The 22498-nt window shown below is 41.2% G+C and overlaps 1 protein-coding gene across 4 annotated transcripts; it reads right to left on the reverse strand.

Annotated features, from left to right (window-relative positions):
- Window positions 1-8025: 8025 nt before the first annotated feature.
- Window positions 8026-19506, reverse strand: atxn7l3b (ataxin 7 like 3b). 4 transcript variants are annotated; one of them, XM_060939348.1, is made up of 7 exons: window positions 18604-19506; window positions 16163-16295; window positions 13632-13803; window positions 12274-12371; window positions 11760-11782; window positions 11402-11447; window positions 8026-8776 (listed from the first exon to the last, which is right to left on the reverse strand). In XM_060939348.1, the coding sequence occupies exons 1-7, from the start codon at window positions 18652-18654 to the stop codon at window positions 8745-8747; spliced, it is 555 nt and encodes a 184-aa protein (XP_060795331.1). In that variant the 5' UTR covers window positions 18655-19506; the 3' UTR covers window positions 8026-8744. The 4 variants fall into 4 exon arrangements, with proteins under 4 accessions (XP_060795331.1, XP_060795330.1, XP_060795329.1 ...); XM_060939347.1 differs by having other exon boundaries at window positions 8026-8801; XM_060939346.1 differs by having other exon boundaries at window positions 11724-11782.
- Between the last annotated feature and the right edge of the window lie 2992 nt (window positions 19507-22498).

Consider the following 22498-nt stretch of genomic DNA (forward strand, 5'->3'; position numbering starts at 1 on the left):
TGGATGCTATTCTACTCCCTAGAGCCATTGCTGTGTGTAAGTGTGCTGCCCATACTAACAATACTGATCTTGTGTCTCAAGGAAATGCCAGGGCGGACGCGGCAGTTAAGTGTGCAGCCTCAGCTTCCAGTTCACCCTCTAACCTTGCTTTTTCTCAGGTTTCTACCCCCTGTTTACAGCTAGCGGACCTTTAGGCTGCTGGGCCATAGAAGGTTCACGCTGCACGCTACACGTTCACGTGAAGAACCGGACCCTGGGCCATTAAACTTCATGCTTGGATGTTCACGTGTTGCGTCTGTTCTACTTTGACCGAGTAACCAACAATATGGACTCTTCGGATGACGACGATTGCCTCATTCTGCTTTTACTGAGACGGAGGAAGAGAAAAAGGAACAGAATTTGGAGCCGAGAACACTTCCTTCTGAGAGAAACCCGTGGTGAATTTCACCGAACATTCTATAATCTGCTTGACAATCCCGATGAAGAACTATTTTTCAATTATACCATTCAATTATATTTTTTCTGAAGTTTTCCCTGAAAGCATAGCGTTATCTCCCTAGACCCGTTCTGATTGGCTGGCGCGGCGGTGACCGCATGCATTGACTGGAATTTCCGTCTTCACGCCTAGAAAAAAGTGTGCATGTTCATTTCTCGCTTCACGCGTGAAGTGTGCAGCGTGCAGCGTGCAACATGAACGCCGTTCTATGGCCCAGAGCAAGTCATGCTACGTTTGTCCACTTTTCTTTACACGCGTGTAGCGTGTAGTGTGCAGCATGCAGCGTGCAGCGTGAACCTTCTATGGCCCAGCTGCCTTAGAGCACTGCCACCCAGGACGAGAGATGAGTCTGGAAACAGGCCGGCTGTATCTTTGCAAACTCGGTCTGGGTTTGTCCCTCGGGCTGTCCCTGTCTACCAAAATCCCTTTCTATGCATAATTGGCCCATGGGCTCACCCATGTGTCAAAAGGGGGGATGGTAGCAGAATTAACAAAGAGATGGTTCACAAAAGGGTTTTCAAATTATGCTGCGAAATTTTGAAAGCAATGCTTGATATGTGCACAACATAATGCAGGTCAAGGTATCAAACTAACTCAAGCAGCACACCCAATACCAGACAAACCGTTTGATCATCTCCAAATGGACTTCATTGAACTGACACCTAGTGAGGGAAAAGGTACTGCCTGGTAATAGTTGGCATGTTTTCAAAATGGGTTGAAGTATTCCCCACAGCTAAACAAAACTCAGAGACAGTAGTCAAAGCACTCCTGAGAGACATAATTCCTAGGTGGGGTATACCTAGCAAAATCTCAAGTGACAATGGAACACCCTTTTTTAATGCAGCCCTAAAGAAAATAGGAGCATTCCTAGAGATAGACCTGAAACAACATTGTGCCTACCATCCTGCCAGTGCAGGAGCAGTGGAGAGGAAAAATGGGTCCCTTAAAAATAAACTAAGCAAATCTTGTGCAGAAACAGGGCTAGGATGGACAAAGGTCCTCCCTGTAGTACTCACACAAATGAGGATGCAAACTAGGCCATTTGAAATTCTGTTTGGACGAGTACCCAACACGGGGATAGGGCCAGCCCAAGGAACGCTGCCGGACACCACACTGTGTGATGATGCAATGTCAAATTACTGTGCAACGCTGTCCTCTGCTTTGAAATCTATCCACAAACAGGTAAAAAAAGTGCTTCCCAAGCCTGCTGAGGGACCTCTGCACGATCTACAACCAGGGGATTGGATAGTGGTGAAGGACTTCCGACAAACCAAGTGGAACAAGCCACGGTGGAATGGCCCATTCCAGGTCCTGCTCACGACCCCAACGGCAGTGAAGGTCACAGGCAGAGTGACGTGGATCCATGCTAGCCACTGCAGGAGGGTTCCTGAACCAGCTGAGCAGGAGGAAAAGGAAGTGACCCAGATGCTGACTAAAGCGTGTGAGGAAGAAAGGCATCACTGCATGGAACAGTGCGAGTATCACATCAATCACACATGCACCCTCAATAGGGAAGAGTATTTCAGTGTCTAGGCGATAGATAAGTCTTAGGTTTTCGAGTTTCCTCCAAGTCCCAGTGAGGTGGGACGAGGGCTGATAGGGCGTGCTCGCTCTCTGAGCACCAATACATGCCAAGAAGGGCAAGGGTTAACTCGGAGACCTAGTTAACATAACATGAAGGGGGTAAATCGTTATAAGCTAGGTCCAGTTGTGGGCCTGAGCATCCTGACCCTGCTGGGGCTCACATGAGGATTCGTGTGGTGGTCGATACAGGGAACCCAGGCTGACACAGAGTCGAAGACAGTTGGTTCAGTGGATGGAAGACTCTGATTCCATCCACCATACCGGTCCTGGGCTTAGTGATTGTGATGCTATGTTTGCTCCCTGTTTTCTGTCAATGTTGTATGTTTGTGTTTCAGAGGCAGCTGACAAATATTGTTTACCAGATGGTGAAAATAGACCCAGACGACTTGCCTAACTGGCCTCCAAACCCACATGAAGACTATAACCCACCATTTGATGACATCAGCTCAGCTGATATGAAATTAGTCCTAGCTTAAAACACTCTTATTTGTGGTTGTTTTCTGTTCTATTGTTTCCTGATCTGTGTATATAGCTTGCTAGCATTAACTTAAGACGTCTATGTCTTACAAAACAGCCTTAGGATTATTCCTGTACACTCAATGACGTGTTAAGTCGAATCTCTCCGGGAACTCTTACCACTGAAATTGTGTACATTTCTTTCTTTTAGCAATTATTATCTTGTAGGATAAAAAGGGGGTAAATGTGAAGGAAATTTAGTGAATGAACATTCCTATTCTCTGTGTTTCCGTGTGTTGAGCTCAAGTGGCCTAGTGTACTGAGAAAAGTTGTTTTGCCCACATGCTGGAATTGCCTTTCTGTGCCCTTGGCTGGTGATAAGCAGGGTGTCTGGGTTCTCCCTAACCACGCATCCACCTGCACATCCTAGAGCATGCCAGGTGCATGCTTTAACAAAGCTTCATAATAAGTCTTGAGCCAATCACGTTAAGACGCGAGCAGTAAGCGAATGCCTTTAGAGTATAATAGATAACAGCCACTAAGACACAACTCAGAGTGCGTACTCTCGGCATCACCTGAAGTGGTGTCTTCTTCTTCTTCTTCTTCTTCCTTTCCTGTTTTATATCTCTGTTTTACTGATCTACTATAATAAATAACTGAAAAGACAACTGCTAAGCATTCTGAAGCGTTTATTAGAAGTTTCCATTACAGAAGGGTGATCTGGGAGAATGTAACAATCACAGGGGAATCATGCTACTATCTGTATCAGGGAAGGTCCTTAACAAGATACTTTTGGAGAGAATGAAGGCAGCAGTTGATGCCCTGCTACGAGACCAGCAAGCAGGTTTTCGGCAAGATCAATCTTGCATAGATCAAATATGTACACTCCAAGTCATCATAGAACAATCATTGGAATGGAATTCTTCACTTTACGTCAACTTTATGGACTACGAGAAGGCCTTTGATAGTGTGGACCATGAGACACTATGGAAATTACTTCGCTCTTATGGAATTCCAGAGAAATTTGTGGCCTTAATTAAAGCCAGCTACGAGGGAATGTCTTGCCGTGTTGCAAATAAGGGTCAGTTATCGGAACCTTTTGAAGTTAGAACTGGAGTACAGCAAGGATGCTTGCTATCACCTTTCCTTTTCCTATTATCCATTGATTGGATAATGAGATCGGTAACCAAGGAGGGCAACAATGGGATCAAATGGATGCCATGGGAGCAGCTAGACGACCTTAATTATGCAGACAATCTAGCCCTGCTTTCACATCACCATCGCCAGATAACTACGAAGTTAGCAGAAACATCAGCCAAGGTCGGTCTGAGGATCAACAAGGGGAAGATGAAGTTGCCTAGGATAAACACCACAAGCGAGGTACCTGTCGTAGTTGAAGGGCAAAAACTGGAGGATGTAGAGGATTTTACATATCTTGGGAGTATTGTGAACAGTCTCAGAGGTCCTGACAAGGACATCATTACAAGGATAAGGAAGCCCAGAGCAGTGTATCTTATGTTGAACAGCTGGGCATCGAAAGAGCTCACAATAAAAACTAAGCTTCACATATTTACATCTAGTGTGAAGTCAGTCCTGCTCTATGGCGCAGAAACATGGAGAATGACCCAGAAGACACAGAACAAAATCCAGACCTTTGTCAATAGTTGCCTCAGATTAATTTTTGGGATCTGCTGGAAGGATAAAGTCACCAATGTGGATCTATGGAAGCTTGCTGGGGAGTCGCCAGTGGCACTGCATTTAAAGAGGAAGAAATGGGGGTGGATAGGTTATACTCTGCGGAAGCCTGCAAACAACATCACACGGCAGGCTCTCACTTGGAACCCACAGGAGAAAAGGAGAAGAGCCCGCCCAAGTAATAGTTAGAGGAGGGATTTAGAAAGCGAGTTCCAGCGGTTGGGACTAAGCTGGACTGAACTTGTAAAGAGGACCCAGAACTGTATAAGCTGGAGGAAACTTGTCGATGGCCTATGCGCTGCAGGGGTCGACAGCCTAAGTAAGTAAGTAAGCTTATGACAGGCACATGGAGCCTGGTGCTGACTTTTACAATTGATTAAACTGATTTTATAAAATGCAATGCAAAGTTACTTTGTTAATTGGAAAGAAGAGTTTATGGAACAGTTTGTACAGTTTGGGTCACTATAACAGGAACTGTTTTCAGTTTAGGAAAAAAAAACCAAAACAAAACCCCAAAAACAAGTCATTTGGGAGCTGAAGGAGTCGACTCCTTAAGGGGAGCTGAATCAAATGATCAGAAGAACCTGAATTCCTGTCACAAAATAATCAAGTGTAGTTAGAATGAAATGTTGAGTTAAAAAGTAGTTTTTTAAAGCATAAAACTTCTTTATAGCCTACTACAATAAACAAACAAACAAAGAACTAAAAAGTATATCTATATTTATGAATGTAGTGTGGGAAATAAGGCCGGACCGGCGGACATTGATTGGTAATTTTCACATTTGTCTGTCTGTATTTCAAAAGCATTGGACTGGATGGCCGATAAAAAAAAATTCAAATGTGTCTGTATTTCAAAAGCATTAAACCGGATGGCCAATGAAAAATTGTAAGGATATGCGTCTATTCAACTACTTATTTTTCTTCCAAATGTTACACTGGGCGAATACATTATGTCATGACACGACCTGTGATTGGCTGATCGTGGACACTCTTGTTGAATGACAAGTCGCCTCTCATCAGCAAGTAGGAGTGCATTCTGGCATGACACCATGCAACGCTGTTATCAGCCACTAAAGTTAAAAGAAAATAGACTACTACAGGTTTTGGACCCTGACAGTGTTTTTTCCATCGTATTTTAACCCTCTGGGGTCGAGAGCTTCTCTATTGAAGCCCGACAGGTTTAGAACGAGTGGGTCATGTATTTAGATAAATATCTTCACAAGTTTTTATCATACAAGCATGATAAACATATTGACAGAAACTTTATACTTTACATTTTCCTATGTACCCACTGCCAAATAATATATTTTTAAAATTACCTAAATTAGATGAAACATAAAACATGTTACTTTACTCAGTCACACTGGTGTCAGAGCGCTGAGGGCCCACTTAGGCATTCTTAAAACACTATTCCCATGGTAAGGGCCTGATATTCACTTTCACTCTTTCAGTTTCAATTGGTTTCTCTTTCGCAGTGTTTTCTTCTATTTTCTAAGTTCTAGTCCAGCAGATTTTAGTCTGAATGCCAAATATTACCATGTCTAGATTTGAGTCGGGCGGCACGGTGGTGTAGTGGTTAGCTTGCCTGCGACCCTGTAGAAGGATAAAGCGGCTAGAGATAATGAGATGAGATTTGAGTCATTTTAAAAGTAATTTTGTTACAAAGTTACTTGGAATCTTGTACTGAAAATTTTAACTATGTGAGAACAGTTCATTCATCTCATCTCATTATCTCTAGCCGTTTTATCCTGTTCTACAGGGTCGCAGGCAAGCTGTGAGAACAGTTGTATTGATAATTACTAAATTTCTTATATACTTCTTATAAACATAGTATAAATAGTTATTGTTAACATAATGTTGCATGAGTGTTATTATAGTACCTATATATGAGTACCAGTAAATTGTAACCAACTGGAACATCCTTGCCCCCATACTTTTTTCTAGACATGGAACTGATGTATGTGTACTACTGTTTTCTTGGGTATAACTTTAAGGATGGGCGGCACGGTGGTGTAGTGGTTAGCGCTGTCGCCTCACAGCAAGAAGGTCCTGGGTTCGAGCCCCGGGGCCGGCGAGGGCCTTTCTGTGTGGAGTTTGCATGTTCTCCCCGTGTCTGCGTGGGTTTCCTCCGGGTACTCCGGTTTCCCCCACAGTCCAAAGACATGCAGGTTAGGTTAACTGGTGACTCTAAATTGACCGTAGGTGTGAATGGTTGTCTGTGTCTATGTGTCAGCCCTGTGATGACCTGGCGACTTGTCCAGGGTGTACCCCGCCTTTCGCCCGTAGTCAGCTGGGATAGGCTCCAGCTTGCCTGCGACCCTGTAGAAGGATAAAGCGGCTAGAGATAATGAGATGAGATGAGAACTTTAAGGATATTTTTCTTGAATCTTCTGACATTTTCTTGTAAATTATATTCAATTTGTAGTGCAATCTTCCAACGGCGTCGATGGGGATGCCTCCGCCCAGTAGACTACACGCCTTATTGAGTTGTGATTTGGGGATGGACATTTGACCTCAGAGTAATCTTGACCTGGTGAAATTACTTGTATCAGCCTTGGAGACATTGTGTTCACAAGGTTTTCGGACAGACATTTGACCTCACAGTGACCTTGACCTTAGACCTTTTGATCTCAAAATCTAATCAGTTTATCTTTGTCCCAAAATCCACAAATGGTGAAAGTTTGGTGAAATTCCTTTCATTCGCCTTGGAGATATTGTGTTCACAAGGTTTTTGGACAGACATGTGACCTCACAGTGACCTTGATCTTAGACCTTTTGATCTCAAAATCTAATCAGTTCATGTTTGTCACAAAGCGCACGAATGGTGAAAGTTTGGTGAAATTCCTTTCATTAGCCTTTGAGATATTGCGTTCACAAAGTTTCAGGACGGACGCACGCGGACAGACATTTGACCTCACAGTGACCTTGACCTTAGCCCTTTTGATCTCAAAATCTAATCAGTTTATCTTTGTCCCCAAATGCACAAATGGTGAAAGTTTGGTGAAATTCCTTTCACCTGCCTTGGCGATATTGTGTTCACAAGGTTTGTGGACAGACATTTGACCTCACAGTGACCTTGACCTTAGACCTTTTGATCTCAAAATCTAATCAGTTCATGTTTGTCCCAAAGCGCACAAATGGTGAAAGTTTGCTGAAATTCCTTTCATTAGCCTTTGAGATATCGCGTTCACAAGTTTTCGGGACGGACGCACGCACGGACGGACAACCCGAAAACATAATGCCTCCTGCACCTTACGGTGGCAGAGGCATAAAAACGTGCATGGAAATAACTGAGAAGCCATTTCCAGGCATCTAAAGCCCTTCAGCTGCCGGGGCCCTAAGGCAGGTCCCGGACCCCCAGCCGCATTGCTCTTGGCCTTTAGCCCATCATTCAGACAGGCTTAAATTTGGATGGACTGACATTTCAGACTTTTCTGTTCTGTGACAGTCTACTTAAAATTCCTTATTTCCCACACTGTAAATGTATTAGCTCAGTGTAACCAGACAGCTAATGAAAGTTAAATTTAGCATTTTTATTATTCAAAAATGAAGTGTTTTCATTGTGAGCACAATGAATAAAACACCACTCCTATACCCTTACATAGCCAATATCTGTTGTCATGGTTACACTGGATCAGGCACATTGGTTTTGAACGGTGATTAAGTTTTTGACCGGATCTACTTCATCTGCTCCAACCCAAATTGTACTACACTTCCCAGAAAAAGAACAGCGTACCTCAAGATGTTTCAGTTCATGTTCATACCAAATGGCCATAAGACACAAACACAGCATACTGAGTCATGTTTGTTTATTACATGTGACATGCCTGCAAGTATGTGGCTCATGGCCAGTGTAGCAGCATTTTCCCCAACAAGTCAAATATATGTACAGTTACAACATAGCCAAGACACAGAATTCCTTTACACTGTACACAGATGGGGGGGAGGAACTGGAGGAAAATGAGAATTTGCTTTCATTCATTCTCTAAAGAGCAATATGTATGTGTTTCAAGTTGCCAGACAGTCCTTAATAGTTTGGTTTCTGGTATAATAACATGATCATAATTACTCATAGTCCAAGCTCAATGTATTGTTCAGTCTTTCTGAATCTTGGTTCTGGTGAAAAACGTGATTAAATCCCAAAATAAGTGAAATAAGCAGCATCAAGGTTGATTTTGATCACTCTTTGTTCTCTCAGCCATTCGAAAATCGTTCCAGGAGTAGAAGTAGTACATAAGCAACCCTTCACTCAGCTACTTCTGCCTGCTGGTGTCCTTAACTCTTCCTGCTGATCGGTTACATCATGCTGCTGAGGGTTGCAGCTACATGATCAACACAGACATCGATTTATTGTGCAAATACTCCAGGAAAAAAAAAAACCAACATGACAGAACAGTTGTGTAAACTGAATGAAGAATCGACGCTGATTAGTTCCTCATTCCATCGTTATGGTGAGGCATCGTGGGTAGCTCTTAAAGACGTTGCTGTGGAAACCTGTCTCCTAGCAACAACTTCATTCCGGGCCCTGCTTAGGATCCAGCGAAGCTGAAGGACGAAGACAGATCTTTGGCTTTTAAAGAAAATCCCAATAAACAATAGATTCAAGTGACTCAGTTATTAAATTGGTAAATGTTAAAAATCAAACACTAAATACGAAGTCTATATAACTACAGGTTTTTTTTTTTGCAATGCTTGATTATTCACTTAATTATACAGAATTAAGTCATCAAAAGGATCATATCACATGTGAAGATGTTTTCACAATGTACAATACAGATATACTTGGACAGAACAGACAACTTAATATTTTTTAAATTGAAATTGTTTCATGAATATTATGGATGTTTAATCCATGCTAGAATTATAATTATGACTTTAGACGTGAAAAAGTGCTTGTATCTTTTTTTGAACTTCTGAATTTTCTGAAAATTTTGATTTGACCCATGTGATGCGTTACAAAAATAACATGCATGCATACACATACATGTATATAAAAGACTATTTACACTCCGAAATACTTTACTGAAGTAAAGTTAAATCCTGATGTCATCATTCGTGCTGGTGAAATGTTCCTTAGAGAAAAACTTGACATCAACAATTGCACCAAGTACAGTGGATATAAAAAGTGTACACACCCCATTAAAATGATCGTTTTTTCTGATGTTTAAAAAAATAAATAAATAAAAGCCACGATTTCAAAACTTTCCCCACCTTTAATGTGACCTATAACCTGTACAATTTGAAAAGCAAATCTGTTAGGGGAAAAACAAAAAATAAAAACTGTACAATAAGCTGGTTGCATAAGTGTGCACACCCTTAAACTAATACTTTGTTGAAGCACCTTTTGATTTAATTACAGCATTCAGCCTTTTTGGGTACACACATGCCATCAATTAAAATGACTAATTAACCCTAAATAACGCTACGTTCACACTGCAAGGCTTAATGCTCAATTCCGATTTTTTTGTGAAATCCGATTTTTTTGTGAGGTCGTTCACATTAACAAATATATGCGACTTGTATGTGATCCTCAGTATGAACGAAAAGCGACCTAAAAGTGTTCCGCATGCGCATTGCAGGATACGACGACGTCACACGCAGTGAGCATGGCCAGTGTTTACGGAAGTAAAACCGCCCGGTTGCGGTATGACTCATGCTTAGTGCGTGTGGCATGGGCAGCTTACACATCTGGAAAGACACCATCAATGCTGAAAGGTATATCCAGGTTCTAGAGCAACATATGCTCCCATCCAGACGACATCTCTTTCAGGGAAGACCTTGCATTTTCCAACATGACAATGCCAAACCACATACTGCATCAATTACAGCATCATGGCTGTGTAGAAGAAGGGTCCGGGTACTGAACTGGCCAGCCTGCAGTCCAGATCTTTCACCCATAGAAAACATTTGGCGCATCATAAAACGGAAGATACGACAAAAAAAAGACCCAAGACAGTTGAGCAACTAAAATCCTACATTAGACAAGAATGGGTTAACATTCCTATCCCTAAACTTGAGCAACTTGTCTCCTCAGTCCCCAGACGTTTACAGACTGTTGTAAAGAGAAAAGGGGATGTCTCACAGTGGTAAACATGGCCTTGTCCCAACTTTTTTGAGATGTGCTGTTGTCATGAAATTTAAAATCACCTAATTTTTCTCTTTAAATGATACATTTTCTCAGTTTAAACATTTGATAGGTCATCTATGTTCTCTTCTGAATAAAATATGGAATTTTGAAACTTCCACATCATTGCATTCCGTTTTTATTTACAATTTGTACTTTGTCCCAACTTTTTTGGAATCGGGGTTGTACAAAAAAAACCTCTCCCAAAAGCATGTGGGAAAATGTGTTATGGTCTGATGAAACCAAGGTTGAACTTTCTGGCCACAATTCCAAAAGGCATGTTTGGCCCAAAAACAACACTGCGCATCACCAAAAGAACACCATACCCATAGTGAAGCATGGCAGCAGCAGCATCACATTTTGGGGCTGTTTTTCTTCAGCTGGAACAGGGGCTTTCGTCAAGGTGGAGGAAATTATGAACAGTTCTAAATACCAGTCAATTTTGGCCCAAAACCTTCAGGTGTCTGCTAGAAAGCTGAAGATGGAGAGGAGTTTCATCTTTCAGCATGACAATGACCCCAAAAAAGTTTTGGAACGGCCCAGCCAGGGCCAAGACCTAAATCCAATTGAAAATCTGTGGGGTGACCTGAAGAGGGCTGCGCACAAGAGATGCCCTTGCAATCTGACAGATTTGGACTGCTTTTGCAAGGAAGAGTGGGCAAATATTGGCAAGTCTAAATGTGTCAGGCTGACAGACTCCTACCCAAAAAGACTGAATGCTGTAATTAAATCAAAAGGTGCTTCAACAAAGTATTAGTTTAAGGGTGTGCACATTTATGCAACCAGCTTATTGTACTTTTTTTTTAATATGTTTTTCCTCCCTAACAGATTTGTTTGTTTTTCAAGGTGGGAAAATTTTTGAAATTATTTATTGTGGTCTCATTTTTTTTTTTTACATCAGAAAAACCTATATCATTTTAACCAGGTGCGTACACTTTATATCCACTGTATTTACAAATTATAAATCTTTGTTGTAATTTATCATGATATATTCTCAGATTCCCCATCCTCAACAGCTACAATTCAGTGGATCTACAGATACTTACTGCTTTTGTGTTTTAGTGATTTGGATCGTCTTGGTGAATTTGGATTCTGTTGAGGTGGAGAAATAATAAAATGCCCCAAACAAACAAACAAGAAAGAAAAAACACAAACAAAACATGACTTACAATAATCCATTTTAATGTCAATTTTACATAAAGAGAAAACTATTAAAAGATGCTAGTGTTCAAAGATGACATCATATAAGTTACGAGAGAAAAAGAAATTTAACAACAAAAAAAGTATATCTAATACTAGAAAAAGCCAAAATCTTGCAAATCTAAAATTCAAGAAATTATGAGCATAACACTGGAAAGAAAAACTTACCAATAAAGCAGGATGTTTCAAAGAACGTAAAAATACCTTATCTGCCTTTCTCTTCTTGGCTGCAATGCGAAATAACAGCTGGTGTTAAATAAAATTCTCTCGTCTCTTCAAACACAACACAAACATCCCCATCCAAACATTTTTAAACTAAATTTCAGAAAGGACCAATTTCATTTCAAGGAAATGTTGATCTTTTTTTTTTTAAATAAACTTTATCCATAGCTAACTAGCAAATACATTCATGAAAAATACAATGCTAGCTAGTCATTAAATACCGTACAGCTAGCTGGCTAAAGCTACACCAAGGGATTGAAAAGATCAGCTTAAAAAATTAAATAGTTCTCTGGAGCTACTATACAGAATCCATTAGCTATACATTACCTACTGTAGATATCTAATCAAACACTAGCATTTGGGTCTTGTTCTTAGCGACGGTGCATTATTTAATCCGTTATTAACCTTTTCTTTATATACAAGCTAGCATCCAGGTTCTTTTATGCTACGCAAATTCAAGATGATCCAATAAACAAGCTAACAGCAGCACACACACCTTTCTTTTCTGCCCCATAGGACCAGTCGTTGTCGTTAACATCATCATTGTCCTCCTGATCGCTCTCAGATTTGTTTGTGTTGTTGCCGCTGGCTATCCTGAGTGATGGAGGAGAGGAAATGTGAATCGATATCAATACCCCTAGACAGCGAGCCATCCTGCTGGCTAGGGGCATCGATATCAATACCCCTAGCCAGCAAGCCATCCTGCTGGCTAGGGGCTATCGCACTCTTTGTTGCCTTACAAGTATGTTTCAGGAGCAGCGGGAAAAGGAAATCAATAGCAGTCTTCAGATTAGATTGAGTAACGCAACGGAGAGGAGAGCCAACAGAATTACATCGGACACGTCAGATTCTGTTTGCTAGTTTTCTGATGATTGAGCATTAAACCCATACCCTGCTGAGAGCATGGCCAAATCATTATCGTGATTTGAAATCACAACTGAACTCACGACGGGCTGAACGTTCTTCTGCTGGGCCACTAAGGAGCCCTGCCACCCCCATGCAACTTGCAATCTGATTGGTCAGGAGCAAAGAAACATGCTTGATGTTACTTGTTAAAAAAGTAACATTTTTACTTTAATTTTTTAAACTGGAAGTTAAAAAAATAAGTTTTATTTTATATTATATATATTTTCTATACACACACATCAAAGCACCCACATTCCACACACTTTGCGCCTCACTTCCTGTAAAACGTCTACTTAGGCGCGAGGGGGGAAAAACGCCAAATTTATGTAACTTGATACAGTAGTTCTGATCACAGGTTGGTAAATAAATTTCAGACTAAACTAACCAGTCTGCCAAAAATGACTAGGAAAAATAAAAACATTTAATTAAAATGCCATATACTACATATTGCTTTTTTCATTCTGGAAACATATTCTACTAAATAGCAAAAAGATAATAAATAAAACTAAATGTTACAAAACAAAAATGATTTAACTTCTGAAATTCAATAACCAACACTAATTTTGTTCCATGTAATTTTTAGATGTGTGTGATCAGATAACTTTGATATAAATTAAATAAATAAAAATACAGAATCAAATATTTGATCTCTTGCCAATAAACCTACATCAATTTACAGTTACATGCTTCTTTGATCTGGTGTCTGAGATTGAGCACAATGTAACTCAAACTAATCTTGGAGTTCAATAAATTAAATTAACAAATTAATAAATTTTTTTGTTGAAGAAATCAGATGTCTCTCTCTTCAGGCACTCAGGTGATGTAGCTAATGTTATTCCCCAAACTAATCTAGCAATTCTAGCAACAATAAAGAAAAAAGATTTAAAAAAAAGTCCAAAAAACCACTCATTCTGTCACATAACTACATCCTGTTGTGTGTCGAGGTACCTGCGGTTGGCGATGCGGCTGCTGTTGCGACCCATGCCCAGGCACTTCTCCAGGTGAGGGGCAAAGCGTGAGGCGGCGATGCTCCGGCTGCAGTTAGGACACACACACTCCTTATTCTTCCACTGGTTATACACCTGGCCAAAGATGTCCACTCCGGGCTGGTCCACAATTTCTGTCACACAAGAAAAATCACTTGCTAATACGGAACAATGATATAACTTTAGGAGGAGGTTGTTACAGTTGCAACATTTTACAACGTGCCCACAAAATCACCAATGGTGTATAATATCATCATCATCAACAACAACAACCAGTGTTCTCAGAGCTGCCAACATCACTAACAAGAAAAAAAAAATCCCAGCAGGCACAGTAAAGGCATAAAGGCAACAGTGTGGCATGAATGCTAGTTAACTATCAGGTTTGTGAATTCAGAGGTCGCTGTTCACATAGATAAAAGCCAGGCATACCTCTTAACCCTGCATTGACACTAGCAGGAAATTCAACACTTGCAGGGGGCGTGGCCTCTCCTAGCATTTCTCAATCACTGGGTCACAGCCCATTAGTGGGTCGTGAAGCGCCATCTAGTGGGCTGCAATCCACCCCCCAAGTTGAAACTAATTTTTTTAGTAGGGTACAATTCTTGGGTTGCATCAAACATCACATCTGCAAGACATGATGGTCAACTAAGCTCACTATTCACAGAGTATTACCATCACTGGGGCACCTTGACAGTCATTAAAATGCCCTACACTTGTGTCGTTTTGGGCTGTTTGAATCACACAAACCGTGAAACTGAAGTTTCTTCTGGGTTCCCCATGAAGTGATAAAGTGTGAAAGAGCTAAGGATTTTACCAAAAGATGATGTGAAAGGTGGCTCTTGAACTTTTCAATGTGATCAAAGGGAATGGAATCGAAGAACTGCAGTGGTCACTTCATGAAAGGTTTGTAAATTCCTCTGATTTATCTTGTTTGGATTTGCAAATAACTTCACCATTTTCCATTATTTCGTGATGTTTTGAAGTTCAGGAGACGCTCAAGTCTGCAGATGTATTTTTGTTCACTGTTTGATCGTGGTTGCCATATTGTAAAGTAACGTGTATATAGTACATGTAATACCCAGGAATTTAAAGGCGTTTCGGTAGATCTTTGTGAACAGTTCACCTGGAAGAGAAGAGCATGGAGGCTTGAGAATCGAGTGGCTATGGTTTGTTTACACCCAATACTGAACTTGTCGCGTTCTAGCAACCATCGCAAAGATGTGTACAAAAAGCTCAGAAATGCCTACCTACCCTAGCATAAATGATGCAGGATTTATCTTGTGTCCTGATCCCCAGATCTTTAACCCAGTCACATATAAAAAGTTTCACTTCTCCATGTTCTTTCATGTTTGTCCATGTAGAACTATGTCTGCAGCACCAGGTAGTTTGAGATGCTGGGAAAACTCAACAGATGGATAATTTTCCAACTCATAGGAAAAATCCTTCTTTAACACAAGGATCTATCCCACTGAGTGGTTTCCATATCCACTTTGAGTGTACTTCTTGGTTTTAATAACTTGCTTGTTTGCTGTACACAAACATGGCAATAAGTTCTTGTGTTAACTGACCAGACTCCACTTTTGGATCATTAATCCCTTTTGACTGAGGATGCCCTGCATGCATGGTTTTATGTTGGCTTCTGGCACATCCATACAGTTTTAAATACAATAATTAAAAACAGTTTGTTTTTATTGCATTTACTTAATTCCTGGGAGCCCATCTGTAACAGGGAGTGATGTTGCATTCCCTTAATACACTTTACAATAGATTATTAGATTCTAAGAGAATAGAGGTGTCAAAATAATTGGGTCTCTTTTTTAAAATGGGCTCCAACTTGTTACAAGTATGAATAGGTGGGCCTTAAAGTAGAAAAGATTGAGAACCCCTGGCTAAGCCAACGGTTTTTTTTTTCCAGTTCTTCTAGTAGCTGAAATGTACAACCCAGAGCTAACCATTTAACCACATTTTATGTTATGTGCTACCCTTCATACTAGCTTCATTCTCAGATTAGCGAAACAATCACTACATTCACTTGTACTACTTCCTCCCAAACTTTGATTTTCTTCATGATGTCTCTATACACATTTAACGAGAGGTCGTATATGACAGGACCCGGTGAAACCACATTGTGCTTTTTTTTTTTGGAGAGTCAAACATTAAATGGGAACTAACCGAAGGTAGGAACTAAAGTTGCAAGTGGGGAACTGAAGAAACATCGGACCACATGTGCTATAGGATTAAAGGCATAGTTTTCAGCCGTTTCCCTTATCAGCAGAGAAATGGGTAAAAAAAAAAAAAAATCATAAATGCTACAGCTAAATCTTTGGGTTCTTGAATAATAAGAACCTATTGAGAACCATTTTGTACTAGTTTTCACTCTATAATCGCTCTCTTTCTCATGCATGACTTATAATTAGTCCAAAATTACTCAAGTATTTCACCCTCTTCACGATTCCTTGCATCACTTTTATGGATTTGTTCATCAGTCAGTACCGAAGTCCTTCATGCTCTCCTGGTCCGTATCATCCAGGAAGAAGTAGCCTTGTTTGACGGCCCGGTGAACTTCGAAGCAAAGCCCCAGACATGCATCCTCCACCAGATCGGAGAGGATCTCCTGAGCAATGCCCTGCAGTAAAACATCCAGCACGGCATGGTTCGTCATAACCACTAAAACATGTTCCAATAACAGGAGTAGAAAAGTTTTGAGTACGTTACAGTAACTGAGAATGATGTTAAATTAAAGTTACAATGAAACAGGCCGGGAGATGAGATTTGATTGCATATGTCGGCGAATTTCCATTTGAAGAGTGAAAGTTGAAGTGCTTAAATAGTCAATAGTGTATGAGATATGCCACACCCCATTAAAATCTAAAACCTGATGGGACAACGGTTTAACCAGAGCCACTGTGAAGGATTTGTAGTAGATCTGAATAGTAGCTAAAGAACGATGAACACTGGATAAATGTTTATGTCCGTTATATAACCGTGAACTTGCACAAACTCCACTCTCATTGCAAATGAATGAGAATGTGTTTATTTTCTACCAACCGATGATTAGTGTGCAGTAGTGATGTTATATTTGATACGGTGGCTTCAAGGTGTTTTTCGAGTAGGAAGACCAAATCGTATTGAATCTTTGTATGGAGGCATTCAGAGATGATTTTATTTATACAAGCTCATTACTTCTTGGAAAATATATGCACATCCCACCCTGTGGGCGTGTCTTGTGCTACAGTAGCACCTTGTTGGCAGTAAATATGGTCTGTTGGTGTGTTTTTGGCTGCGAGTCTTCCTGCACTGTAATTTTTTCTCCATTCGTCGCTTGGTAGAGAATAAATGGCTTGAGTGTGAGCCCCAAGTTGGTAATAGACTTCTGACTATTACTAACTGACAAACTGAACAGGATGCAAGTGGACCCCTGCCTGGTCACCTGGATCTCCAGCTACCTCACTGACAGGCCGCAGTATGTCAGGCTGACAGACATCACGTCTGACACTGTGATTAGCAGTACTGGAGCACCCCAGAGTACGGTGCTGGCCCCTCTTCTCTTCACCCTGTACACCGCAGACTTCTGCTACAACTCGGCGCTGTGTCACATTCAGAAGTTTGCCGATGACACAGCCATTGTTGGGTGTATCAGTGACGACAGAGAGGAGGGGTATAGGAGTCTGGTGAGGGACTTTGCTGTATGGTGCAACAGGAACCATCTGCAGCTCAACACCTCGAAGACCAAGGAGCTGGTCATTGACTTTGGGAGGTCCAGACGAAGGTCACGACCAGTTCTGATCGAGGGAGTCAAGGTGGAGGCTGTGGATTCCTACAAGTACCTCGGGCTGTGTCTGGACAGGACTTGCAACACCAAACACTTATACAGGAAGGGACAGAGCAGGCTATACTTCCTTAGGAGGCTGCAGTCCTTTAACATCTGCAGGAAACTCCTGTGGATGTTCTATCAGTCTGTGGTCACCAGTGTCCTGTTTTACACCGTGGTGTGCTGGGGGGGGGCAGCACATCCAAGGAGGACACATCCAGGCTGGACAAACTGATCAGGCGGGCCGGCTCTGTGGTTGGCATGAAGCTGGACTCTCTGGTGACAGTGGCAGAGAAGAGGTCTATGGACAAACTATTGAACATCATGGACAATGCCAGTCACCCTCTGCACACCGTCATCAACCAGAGGAGCCTGTTCAGTGACCGAATGCTCCTTCCCAAGTGCAGGACGAAGAGACTCAAAAACTCCTTTGTCCCTCATGCCATCAGACTGTACAACTCCTCTCTGGGGGGGGACGACGACGACGACGACAGGGACAGAGGACGGGAAGAAGCAGTAGCCTAGCCTAACAATAAGCAATACCGGACAATGTGCAATATAATGTGCAATATCTCTCCTGCCGCCCCCCTCCCCCATATCTTATTCTTTTTATATTTGTATATGTAAATAATTTATTTTAATTTATCTAGAAGATTTTCCTCTATTTCTTTTCTCTGTTTATCTGTAGTGATGCTGCTGGAATCTTAATTTCCCTGAGGGAACCCTCCCAAAGGGATCAATAAAGTTTTATCTAATCTAACTAGCAGTCAGAAAACAAAAGAATCAACTCTCCGCTGGTCTCCATATTAACTACCTCACTACTGACGTACTGTCACGTTTGTTTAGATTCAGTGTGGGGCGTGGCATCCCTCATAGCGCCACTCTGACTTCCTGTTTCAAAAGGAAACACGTCAACCAAAGAAGCCGCTCAACGTCTGCATTAAACTACATCACAAACAACATATCATTGTCTATACTAGCATAACAATGTTAATTATTTCAGCTTTCTTTATAATGGCGTAATCAGAGCCGTGTACGCTGGCACTTGAGCGTGTGCATTATGAAACGTACCATTGGAACATCACACACTCTTATGGGAGCAAAACAAGTGGGTGCAACACACCTCCATTTTGCTGTTGTCCATGCCGGACAGGGCCGTCTCCTCCATTTTCATTGGCGAAGACTACAAGAGGAGGCGTCTACATGCTGGAGCGCAGGGCTGTTGCACGCACGCGCACACACCGGTGATTTCTTTATAATAAGGAGGACAATTATAGCAGGAAAGCCCTTGAAGGCTCCTGTCAAGGCTTCTCCACCCTATGCAGTGCACTATATGTCCAATAGGGAGCACACAGACAGTATAGGACAATGTCCTGTAATTAAGCTTTATACTATAGATGTTAAACACACAATTCTTCTTACCAAGACACGGATACGTACAGATCTGTAAGACAGCAATGTTGTCTATATTCAAGTCTTATGTCTGTAGAGCTTACAACAAAGACACACAACTAGCCTACAAAATACTTGATCACACGCTGCAGTCAAAACCGGCTTGAAAGCCAAACAAACCAACCACACACACTAATGCAATCATCTACATGCCCAAGCCAAAACAATCACCGCAAATTCAATAAAACATGAGCTTTTTTTTCCTCATTTTTTGGATTTAAAAACGTGACCGCAGCAAACAAACATGTCTTAAAGCCACAATGTCGCAAAAGGTTCCGCTTTCAAACACAGCGCGCTTTATTGTTGCTCCTTTCATCTTTTTCCTTTTTACCTTCTGCAGAAAGGCCGCCTTTTATTTTGAGTCCTACTGCTACTCATCTACCCAAGATCTACTCTCTAATTCCTAAATCCCCACACACTGAGTCCCAAAGACGAGCTCAGAACACAAGCGAAGCTCGGAAACAGTCCTCTGGAAACCATTTATTCACAGATTTCCAAAAACGAGTTTAAAATAGCGACATTGCGTGCGCACACTTCCACGCTCCACCGCACTCAGGCCTGATTAACCGATTCTGCTACTGGAGAGAGTCGATCGGAATATGGGCGGAGCCAAGACGTTTCACAGGAACGGAGTGAACCAGGGTTGGGCTGCATCTCAATACTCACACTACAGGTATAGATCCGCAAAACCCCAGAAAACATCCAGAGTATGCAAACATACCACACCACACTACGCAATCACATCATTCAGCTCGACACTCCGAATAACTGAAGAAGAAGAAGAAGAACTCCTCCAGGAATAATAAAAAGAAGTTGGCTGTCCAAAGCAAAGCTGTTACATTGTATGAATTGTTTCAAACATTCTGCCACTGCAAAAATATATGTATATATTTTTAGTTTCATGGGGATACATTTGGGTGGTGTAGTGGTTAGCACTGTTGCCTCATAACAAGAAGGTTCTGGGTTCAAGCCCAGCGGCTGGTGGGGGCCTTTCTGTGTGGAGTTTGCATGTTCTCCCAGTGTCTGTGTGGGTTTCCTCTGGGTGCTCCAGTTTTCCCCACAGTCCAAAGACATACAGGTTTGGCGAATTGGTAGCTATAAATTGATTGTAGGTGTGAATGGTTATTTATGTCTATGTGTCAGCCCTGCGATGACCTGGTGACTTATCCAGGGTGTACCCTGCCTCTTGCCCATAGTCAGCTGGGATAGGCTCCAATTTGCCTGTGATCCTGTACAGGATAAGCAGCTATAGATAATGTATAGATGGCTATACACTCACTGGCCACTTTATTAGTAACACCCATCCATCCACCTGCTGTTTTATGCAGTTATCTATTCAGCCAATCGCTTGATAGCAGCACAAGGCATAAAATCATGCAGATACAAATCAAGAGCTTCAGTCATCTGTGAACATCTGGATCAGTGGATGGGTACGTCTGAATTGTGTACTTGCTCACATACTCCTAGTTACGGTCGGGTAGTAGGTACTTAACCATCCTGAGAATTCATATGTTCAGATGCAGCCTTGGATTGGTAACTTTTTTCCGGAGAAAGGAGCTGACGCATGTACGCACCCAGGCATGCACAAAAAAAGTCACTATAATTCATCAGGTGACATCACTAATTAATTTGTATATTTACTGAATATTCATTTGCATATTGAATGACACCATGTGACTTAAATCATAATAATGACACCATGTGACATAAATCAGAATAGAGTTTTATCAGAATAGAAACTAACAATCCTTGCTTTTATATGAAAATAAAGTGGGATAGATGCGGCATAATGTGCAAGCTGCATGCTGTGCCCCAAAGTTCCAATTTTCATATAACAGCACAGTCTGGCGTGTTATTGCCAAAAATTACAATGTTTAATTTATTAATGAGGGACAAATAAGACATTTTAATGGCTTACAACCGTTAATGAGAGACAAGTTAGTTCCTGTTCGCACTTGTTAAATATGATAAAACATTGTTCTGTGATCAGTTCAAGTTTATTTTTTATAGCGCTTTTAATAATAGACATTGTTGCAAAGCAGCTTTACAGAATTTTAATGACTTTAAACATGAACTAATTTTATCTCTAATCTACAGTGGTGCTTGAAAGTTTGTGAACCCTTTAGAATTTTCTATATTTCTGCATAAATATGACCTAAAACATCAGATTTCCACACAAGTCCTAAAAGTAGATAAAGAGAACCCAGTTAAATAAATGAGACAAAAAATATGATACTTGGTCATTTATTTACTGAGGAAAATGATCCAATATTACATATCTGCGAGTGGCAAAAACATGTGAACCTTTGCTTTCAGTATCTGGTGTGACCCCCTTGTGCAACAATAACTACAACTAAACATTTCCGGTTACTGTTGATCTTTCCTGCACACTGGCTTGGAGGAATTTTAGCCCGTTCCTCCATACAGAACAGCTTCAACTCTGGTATGTTGGTGGGTTTCCTCACATGAACTGCTCGCTTCAGGTCCTTGCACAACATTTAGATCGGAATAAGGTCAGGACTTTGACTTGGCCATTCCAAAACATTAACTTTATTCTTCTTTAACCATTTTTTGGTAGAACGACTTGTGTGCTTAGGGTCGTTGTCTTGCTGCATGACCCACCTTCTCTTGAGATTCAGTTTATGGACAAATGTCCTGACATTTTCCTTTAGAATTCGCTGGTATAATTCAGAATTCATTGTTCCATCAATGATGGCAAGCCGTCCTGGCCCAGATGCAGCAAAACAGGCCCAACCATGATATTATCACCACCATGTTTCACAGATGGGACAAGGATCTTATGCTGGAATGCAGTGTTTTCCTTTCTCCAAACATATTTGTGACAGTTCGTGTAGGTGGGCGGTGCTGTATTAAGCCAATGTGGTGCCCCTGGGCACTATACCTCAAGTGCCCCCCCCACTACCACCCTGCGCGCACGCGTTCAGTAACCTCCTGCACACACTCACAAACCTTGCCCTTTGCTGTCAAAAATAGTAGCATATACATAAAAAATAGTACACATAAACAAGGTCATTCTTCCTCATTGAAAATTTATTAAGTAGGCTACATCAGCCCATCAAATTCACTGAAAACAACCATTATTCAAATATTTCAACTTAAAATCAATCAATTCAATTCAATATCAATTCAAACAGCATCCATTTATATATATTAAAATGTACAGATTCAAAATGTGTATCAATTCGAAGAGCATTCATCTATATTGAAATATATCAATTCAAAGAGCATCCGACTATGCAGCACAAACAAAACACTCCTATTATCCAGGGGAACTTCATTACCACAGCCGTCCCAGAGCATCATAACAGCAACAGGGCCTAGACAGGAACCAGGCAAAGAAAACCAGTAAATTGACCGCGTCAATTGACATTTGTCTAAATAACAGAGATGAATAAATCAGCTTTCTTACCTTTAGCAGAGCTGCTTCTTTCTTGATTTTGCGCAAGCAAAGGTGTCGACTACATCCTCAAAGTCCAACTCTTTCACCAACTCCGATTCAATGGTGAGCAGTGAGAGTGCTGTCAGACGCGTCTGTGTTATCGTAG

The sequence above is a fragment of the Neoarius graeffei genome, chromosome 14 (assembly GCF_027579695.1).
Source record: "Neoarius graeffei isolate fNeoGra1 chromosome 14, fNeoGra1.pri, whole genome shotgun sequence".
Taxonomy (NCBI): Eukaryota; Metazoa; Chordata; class Actinopteri; order Siluriformes; family Ariidae; genus Neoarius; species Neoarius graeffei.

Coding starts and splice junctions, on each gene's coding strand:
- atxn7l3b (XM_060939345.1), bottom strand. CDS start 18,654: ATGAAAATGGAGGAGACGGCCCTGTCCGGCATGGACAACAGCAAAATG. Junction 13,804..16,162: donor GGAGAGCATGAAGGACTTCG/GTACTGACTGAT, acceptor CTTGTGTGACAG/AAATTGTGGACCAGCCCGGA. Junction 11,783..12,273: donor CTATGGGGCAGAAAAGAAAG/GTGTGTGTGCTG, acceptor TTCGCATTGCAG/CCAAGAAGAGAAAGGCAGAT.